At 34.6% G+C, this 9142-nt stretch overlaps 1 protein-coding gene across 2 annotated transcripts in view; it reads left to right on the top strand.

Annotated features, from left to right (window-relative positions):
- LOC108907042 (cathepsin B-like) overlaps positions 1 to 6193 on the top strand; it is a 13994-nt gene extending 7801 nt beyond the window's left edge. For both annotated transcript variants that reach the window (XM_018710556.2, XM_023454732.1), the window contains exons 2-5: positions 1230 to 1505; positions 1596 to 1796; positions 4741 to 5008; positions 5924 to 6193. In XM_018710556.2, the coding sequence (XP_018566072.1) occupies positions 1236 to 1505; positions 1596 to 1796; positions 4741 to 5008; positions 5924 to 6129 (945 nt within the window). In that variant the 5' untranslated portion in view covers positions 1230 to 1235 and the 3' untranslated portion in view covers positions 6130 to 6193. The remainder of the gene's footprint in view (positions 1 to 1229; positions 1506 to 1595; positions 1797 to 4740; positions 5009 to 5923) is intronic.
- Positions 6194 to 9142: the final 2949 nt, after the last annotated feature.

The raw sequence follows: 9142 nt of genomic DNA on the forward strand, positions 1-9142 counted from the left end.
ATTTGACTTCTAAACAGTATTTTCGGTTTTTCTTGAAAACGCCACCTCCTATCGACTTTGGACAAGAGGGTCTTTTCTGGGTAAAATTGAATGCTCTTTCATATTTTTCGAAAACATTTGCAAAATATCAAATCGGCTATACTTTTTTTTATAAAAATATGCATAGAGACCCCTCTATCTCCACCACTGGAACTAATATGCGATGATTTTCTGTGTCAAATTATTTGCCCTTAAATACTAAGTCTTTCGCCGCAACATGATGATTTTTTTTGTCAGCGGTTATTTAGTTAAAAAATAAATAAATAAAACAAAAATAAAATTGAACGCCCTGTATCTCAGAAACGAAGCGTTTTAGGACCCATATATATAGGAACTTTTAGACTCAAAATGAGGTCTTCTACTGATTCCTGAAGTCCTGCTATTTAAATGTGAGACACCCTGTATATAGGAACTTTTAGACTCAAAATGAGGTCTTCTACTGATTCCTGAAGTCCTGCTATTTAAATGTGAGACACCCTGTATATATAAGAGAATCAATTCGATTCACAAAAATGAAACTTAACTGTTATTACATAAATAAACAATGCCGTTACAAGTTACTAGGTTACGGAAACCTTACACAAGTATCTACTATGAAGTTTTTCAAATTTCTTACTTTGTAATCTACCACTAACAATAGTAAACTCGCGTGATTCTGCCCGCTAGGACCCGCCCTTTTTCGAGCGGCTGTACCATTTGGTAAATGCCTTATACATCTTCACTATTTCTACGTTCGCTTTCTCATTTCCTTTATCCTCAGTAGTAATTCTTGAAAACGTTTTTAAATGGGACCCATTATATTTTCCTAAAATAAACAGTGTTTTCTACAAAAACAGGATATACGTTTTACTTTTCTAATTACATGCAAGTTACTTATATTATAATCACATTTTTCTAATTAAAAATTGTGCTGATATATTAATTTCTTTGTTAAAATCTTAAGTTTAATAAATCATTTACACCAAAATAGTCTCACTCATAAATTATGTTATTTCTTACTGTATATGGCTTATTCTATTTGGGGCACCATATATATTGCGGCCAGATGTATCCTCAACCAAAATAAATATTTTGGTGCAATAACTATTTTCTCTTGCCAAGTGCTGTATCAGATACGAGAACTTAATATATCGGAAAATTTATTCTTGCTACCTGAGTTTAATATTTTTCTCATACCTTGTTCCTTCCAGGTCAACATGAAGATCATTCTCTGCTTAGCTCTGGTAGTTGCGTCTCACGCTCTACCCAAAGCAGATGTCTACCCTCCACATTTGACCCCCTTTCGTGTCAGCACGCCCATGGACCAACTCCAAACCTTTATAAGACCAGTGCAGACGCTGCCTACCAAAGTACACGACGTGAGTCTAGAAGACACCATTCCAGAGTCTTTCGATGCTCGTGAGCAATGGCCCGACTGTCCATCCATTGGAGAAATCAGCGATACAGGGAATTGTTGGGCTCCTTGGGTAAATATCAAGTGATCAGTGTATTACTTATCAATTTGTTATGCTCATCCATGCATCAGATCTAGAATTAACAACTTGTTCTGTTTGTAGGCTCTTTCGGCCGTCTCAGTTATGTCTGACAGGTTCTGTATCCACTCTAAAGGCGAAAAGAAAATAAAAGTCTCAGCGGAGGATTTATTAGGTTGCTGTCAGGATTGCAGCCTCGGCTGCCTTGGAGGATACCCGGACACTGCCTGGGATCACTGGGTTAAAAATGGCATTGTCACCGGTGGAGGATACGGAGACACAGATGTGAGTTAGGAAAGAAATTCTTTTAAACCTTGTCAGCCCAATATCTCGAAAATCAACAGAGATATCTCGGTTATGTTAAAGATGTAGTGTAGTGTATGTAAATAGCCTCAACTCTGAGTAGAGTAATATTACTTTTTATAGCGGTATAGATGAAGCAATGATTCAGATAGCAGGAACTTTGAAAAGCAGTTCACTTGAGAAACGATAAGTAGCTTTTTAGAAATACTTTTAGCTGAAAGAAAAAGAAGAATAATTGGTCAATAATAACGACAAAAATAATTTTACCTCATTTCTTCGCAAATTAGTTATTCTTAGATTTTTTTCTATGACACGTTACGGAAATATATTCAGACAAATTAATTATTTTTTGAATCCTATCTAATGAAGTCAAATTTCTCTAATACCAGATATCTACGCATGTAAAAGATATCTAACTCTAACTTGCCATCGAAAAAATTCTTTGCTACTTTGCGCCACGAATACCGCGACGAAGAGGGATGTTTTTGTTACACGGAATTAAAGTTATTTGTATGTATTAGAGGTTTTGTTTGTGACAAAAATACTATTAGCAAACGGACTATGTCATTATATAAAAGACGTCTGTAGATATATGCTTATATGTTTCCTATACTAAAATTTACCATTAAATTAATTTTTTATAAGCATATTTATGCAAAAAACGCATTTTTTTAGTTTTTTGTTTATAAAACCTACACTAATGAAGCAATCTGAATGCTACAATGAGACAATTTGTAGAGAAATGAAATACGAATATAACGAGAGGTCGATCAATCCGATCAGATAATTAGAAACGAAGAAAACCTAGAAAAATCGGAGAATTTAGCGTTTTTTAGTTGTAGAACTGACCCTGTGCACAAAAGTAGTGAATTATATGTACTTTAAATTGCACAAAGCAGGCAATGTCGGACCAATAGTTTTGGCGATAGTTTTTTTTACATAAAAATGTTTATAAAAAATAAAATGGCAAATTGGAGTAGGGAACATACAGGGTGTTCTACATCGAATTTTAAGGTAAGTTTCATAACCTTACTTTATCTTTAAACTCAGTCGTTTCTGAAATATTTTGACTTTTTCAAAATTTTTGAAAAAAACATACCTACACTTAATCGGTTCTATCTCCTTCAATTTTTAAGATAGGAAGCTGAAATTTTAGATGGTCAATACCAAAACGTGACCAAATATTTGGAATATTCGAAAGTTGGTGCATGTTACACAGGGCGTTTAAAAATCATGGACCAATTGTGTCAAATTGAAAGTTTAATACCTCGCTTATTTTAAATAGAACACCCTGTGTTTTATAATGCCATTAGATGCACCTGTTAATTCTCTTTCCATTGGTATAAGCATTCCCTATACCTAAATCCCACCGATTTTGAGATATTTGAACATAAGTACAGAGACGAATATAATCCGACAGTTAGCTGTAGGTTGGCTGTGGAAAAACATTTAAATGTCACCAAGTGTCATTACTTATTTAGCAGATTTGCTGTCATTGCTGTAAAGCGAGTTTGTCGATTTTCCAAGTGTTTTCAATAACAATGGCACACTCTGGGTACACACACGACGACTACACGTCGGGGTAAATCGTCAGGTTGCAAATGGTGTATTAACATAAATGAAAATGGCTTCCATTTATGCTTCTTCAGAATTCTGTGAATAGTTCCTATTGATAGACGTGAATTTATTATGCATCTCTAATTGACGCCTGTGGATAAGCGGTGAAAAATGCCAATACATTTACTTCATTTTCTTCGTTGTCCACTGATGTCTTACCTTTATCATGTTTCGGGAGAAACTTTCCATTCTCAGAACAATTCTTTAATAGTCTTCTGACCATATCATGACTTGGTCTGTGCTTATTTGGATATCTTTCTGCAAACACGCGACATGTTCTACTAACAATTCTATTACACTCCCCGTAAATGATAATTAAATTTAAAAAGTCGTCGTGTGTGTACCCAGAGTGTGCCATTGTTATTGAAAACACTTGGAAAATCGACAAACTCGCTTTACAGCAATGACAGCAAATCTGCTAAATAAGTAATGACACTTGGTGACATTTAAATGTTTTTCCACAGCCAACCTACAGCTAACTGTCGGATTATATTCGTCTCTGTACTTATGTTCAAATATCTCAAAATCGGTGGGATTTAGGTATAGGGAATGCTTATACCAATGGAAAGAGAATTAACAGGTGCATCTACTGGCATTATAAAACACAGGGTGTTCTATTTAAAATAAGCGAGTTATTAAACTTTCAATTTGACACAATTGGTCCGTGTTTTTTAGACGCCCTGTGTAACATGCACCAACTTTCGAATATTCCAGATATTTGGACACGTTTTGGTATTGACCATCTAAAATTTCAGCTTCCTATCTTAAAAATTGGAGGAGATAGAACCGATTAAGTGTAGGTATGTTTTTTTCAAAAATTTTGAAAAAGTCAAAATATTTCAAAAACTATTGAGTTTAAGGATAAAGTAAGGTTATGAAACTTACCTTAAAATTCGATGTAGAATCCAAAAATTAAATAAAAAATAGTACATTCCATTTGAAATAAGCGAGTTGACGTCTACTTCCGGTAGAACCGGAAGTTCCACGGCGACGCCAATATTTTCAATCGATAGAACATTAGGAGAAACCCCCGTACATAAATTTTCAGAATTCCAGTACGCGTAGTTTTCCAGAAACGTCTAATTGAAGGTCTATCTGGAACACCCTGTATAAGCATATTACAGACCGTCTCTTATATGATGGCACAGTCCGTTTGTTACTAGTATTTTTGTCACAAAATCAAACTTAATGTTCTATTGATTGGCCTATTCCACAAAATTTTATATAGAACTTAGATTTTTCTTTTTGTTCTCGAAATGTTACCTGTAATCTAACCGATGATAATGCAAATGCCTTAATCTGATTACAGGGCTGCAAAGCCTATGCTTATGAATCTTGTAACCACTACGTCGAAGGTTCTGAAAAAGCAACTTGCGAAGTTTTAGAAGACCAACCAACTTGCGTCAAACAGTGTGACTCTAGTTCATTTAATTACGAAAATGAGCTTACCTTTGGTAAGAACGGCAGCGCTTACGCACTTAGTCTTGAAGATGCTCAAATACAACTGGAAATTATGACAAATGGGCCGGTGCAAGCGGAAATCGTATTGTACCGTGACTTTTACGACTACAAAAGTGGTGAGTATCTCACACATTCTATGTTCTTCTTCTTCTTCTAGTGGTTGGTTCTGTTCAAGTCACATAGCACCGCTGACTTATCGGGTCTATTGGGCGTCCCACTACTCAGTCCTATTCAGCACCTACTTGTGTTTCTTAAAGTGACAGTGTCCCGTCACTCTTCTGAGCCGAATTTGTTCTTTCCTTCAAATGATACTCCTTAGAATGGCTTTGCTCTGGCCTTGAAGTCCAGTATTTCCTGTGTTCTGTCCCAGTCCATGATCACACAGGGAGATGTACCGTAGAAGACCTTAGGGTCAATGAACTCTATTTCGGATCCCTTCCTAGCAAGTTCATCCGCTTTATCGTTCCCATTAATGCCTTTGTGTCTTGGCACTCAACAGTCTAATTGTATTGTATTAGCGGTAGCCAGTTCAGTCAGCATTTGTAAACATTCCCACACAAGTTTTGACTGTCAGAGAATATGAGTATATGTTTACAACTAATGTCTACCTATAAGCCTTGCACTGAGCAAATATAAATCTCAACCAGAGGACTTAATCGCCATTATCTTCTGAACGCAAGAGCCATATGTCTCTGGACTCTAAAAATTGTTCAAGCAGAGATATTAGAAACATTAACATGCCTTAAACATTCCTATTGATTTTTGCAACAAATATGTGAAACTAAAAAAACTCAGAAATGGTGTCAATTGTGCTACTTTCCTGTCATGTAAGGATCAATAGTCTATTTGCACTCTTCAAAATTTGCAGATATATCGAAAGCGAAAGTAGTTTCGACAACAACTCAATTATGTAAAAACAAGCTATGGAACTTATATTAAAAGATAATAGGTTATTTTAATGTAGTAGTAGTTTTTAACTCAAAGCACGTCATAATTACACTGATATAATTGTAATTATTATTTTGTTTCAGGTGTTTATCAACCAGCAGCAGACACATTTCCTATAGTACTTCATTTTGTCAAAGTGATAGGCTGGGGTGTGGAAAACGGCACTCCTTACTGGCTAGGAGCTAACTCCTTTAACACTGAGTGGGGCGACAAAGGATTCTTCAAGATTAGTCGTGAAGTCAAATCTATTCGATTGCTTGCGATTTTCGGCGGATTGCCGGAATTGTAAATATGTAGAAGTTACCTTCTAATTGGAATGGCATGTAATAATATATTAAATGCGTTAGCAAATCTGTAATCGTTTTTATAACCTTTTACCATTCAACAAAATCTTTTCTTCTAATAAATACTTGGAGACAATGCGCCTTAGGCATCACAGTGTATATTCAAACTGTTTGAAAGTTATGGATTGTAGATACCAAAATAACATACTTCACAAAGTCGTTCCAATAAAAGTGTCATAGCAGCAGATATAGAGATACTTGCATTTGAAGTTATTGAGATTCTAACGCCGGGTCTGTAATTAATAAATCATGCATTCCATCAACTCGTGCTTGCTGTCATTTCTAACAGTTCTTTAACATTTTAGTAAATGCTTCTGTCCTGGTGCATTGATATTAATTTGGGTACTAGCGTAAGCTCGTTGTGGACACTGTTGTTAGTATTTAATAATGTGAAATCATCCACAAAGAATATTGAATATGGAGTTCCACAAGGTTCCATGTTGGGTCCGTTACTGTTTCTGATATATATTAATGATTTTCCTAATTATTTACCTCGTGATACTAAAAGTATACGCTTTGCTGATGATACCAATATAACTAGAACCAACTTAAACTTTGAACAGTTAGTGACATCAACTTATGACCAACATGCATCGGTTGAAAACTGATTTAGTAGTAATTAACTTAGTTTGAATACTTCGAAGACCGAAACTATGATTTTTAGTCTCCGGAACATGAAAAACTGGGATAATTCAGCACATGTAAAATTCTTGGGAGTTTATCTTGACCCTAAACTGACATGGGATCAACATTTTAACTTTATTTGCTCCAAGATATCAAAACATACTTATTTACTCCGGAGTCTCAAACGAACAGTCTCAATATCAAGCTTGCTGATAGTTTATCATGGCTATATCCATTCCATCATAACATATGCTATTTTATTTAGTATGGGGTCATCTCCCTTCTATGGAAAAAGTGTTTACTCTTCTGAAAAAAAATATTAAAACCATACTAACTGTACCCTGTGTGTATACTTCAGTGTTTTATTTATTTCAGAAAACATATACATAACTTTGAAATCAGAAGTGAGACTCACTCTTATAATAACCGAAAGATCACATACTTATGTAATAAATTTCGTATTGTCAGTTTTGTATACTAGACAAGCCATTCTTAATTGAAAGCGTTCATCTAAATTAAGACATTTAAATTGTTTAAATTTTGCTCTAATGTGATCAAATTTGCGCAGACTATATGAAAATCCAATACATGCGTTTTGTATTTTTTGTAAGCTTTCCTTATCCTTGTTTAGAATGGCAGGCCAATAAACAGTATCACAGTAGGCTAGATTACTCAGAATTAAAGAATCACATAACCTTAATTTGATATCGGATGTTATATAATCCTTATGTATATAGAGTGATCGTAATGTAGCATACGATTTTTGTATTAAAAAGTTAACATGTTTTCTAAATCTAAGATTCTCATCCATATAGAGATAATTTTTTACAGCAATCAGATGGACTTACGACACTTACATTTACAAATATCTCCGAACTCCGAACTAATTAAGTCTTTATGCTTACCAACAACAAGTAGCACAGTTTTCGCACCATTTAAGATCAAACCATGTGCCTGAGATACCGGTAAAATACTTATTTACATCATTAATTTTTTTAACCGAAGAATCCAAAAGTCTTAACGGAAAGTGAAAATATAAATTAAAAGTCATCTGTATATTGATTGATCAGTACTCATATATTTAATAACTATATTAGGAAGATTCCCAGTATAAAGTGAAAAAAGCAAAGGGCCCAGTAAGCTTCCTTGTGGCACCCCCACGCCTATATTTATCAGAGCGGAAGAGATTCCATTTAAAAATTTTCTGGCGCCTTCTAGACAAGTAAGAGTGAAAAAACTTAACAGCGCTAGGATCAAGACCGAAATTTCTAAGTTTGGCACACTAAGTGGCATGATGAACTGTATCAAATGTCTTACTATAGTCAAGCAAAACTAAACAAACTGCTTCACCAATGTCACAGGCTCTAAATAGATCATCAGTCACATGTAGCAAGGCAGAACATGTACTATGATTAGTTCGATAACCGTACTGGGTAGAAGGCAAGGTGTTGAATTTATCCAAGAAGAGAGCAAGTGATTCAAAAACTATGTATTTTTTTCTAAAATATTCAAAAAGGTGCAAAGTAGAATGATCGGACGAAAATGTGTTATATTAGATGGTTCTGAGCATTTAGGTATAGGAAGAACTATAGCATCCTTCCAACATGTTGGTCATCAAACATTCATTAATAATAAAGGTAAACATGATCGGGTACCTAAATGAGGCTTAACCAAATTCAACATTTTACAGTTAATATCACCTACACCCCGCGCATTTGATTTTATAGAACTAATTAAGCTCCGCAGTTTGGACAGTGGCTCCTTCGTATATCTTCAAGTTTTTCTTTTTGGAACAATGTTAGGCTTTCACAGCACAATACACATAAGACTAGCTCCAGTTGGCGATCCTACAGTTATCCTTATTAACTTTCCATGGGCTTTTTAAAAACTTCTGGGTATGCTTCGGTCCTGAGGTTGTTCACCACCATGTTTGGTATCGACTTTGAATATGCAGGGAACAATTTTAGAAGAGTACGTGTACATTCTTTATTTGTTTCAATGGTGATTATATCTGTTAACAAATATAATAGGTTACTAATCTCTCAAGTGGCTTCATATCTATTATAGTAGCTTTCAATTTTTTTACAGATTGTAGATATATTAAAAAAACACTTAATATACAAATCAGCAACTTTTAGGATAGATAATAGTGTGTGTCAGTCCGTTAAGTACGTATACACTTGATGGATTAATTATCTTATAATCAGGCAATTTAATATTTGAATGCATAAAATGAAAATTTTCCAATTTATTTATCAAAGAAGTAGGTACTCAGAAAACTAGGAATCATAATATATATTACAGATAAAGGCACACTATACATAAATAGAGTCA

The sequence above is a fragment of the Anoplophora glabripennis genome, unplaced genomic scaffold (genome assembly GCF_000390285.2).
Source record: "Anoplophora glabripennis isolate ALB-LARVAE unplaced genomic scaffold, Agla_2.0 scaffold358, whole genome shotgun sequence".
Taxonomy (NCBI): Eukaryota; Metazoa; Arthropoda; class Insecta; order Coleoptera; family Cerambycidae; genus Anoplophora; species Anoplophora glabripennis.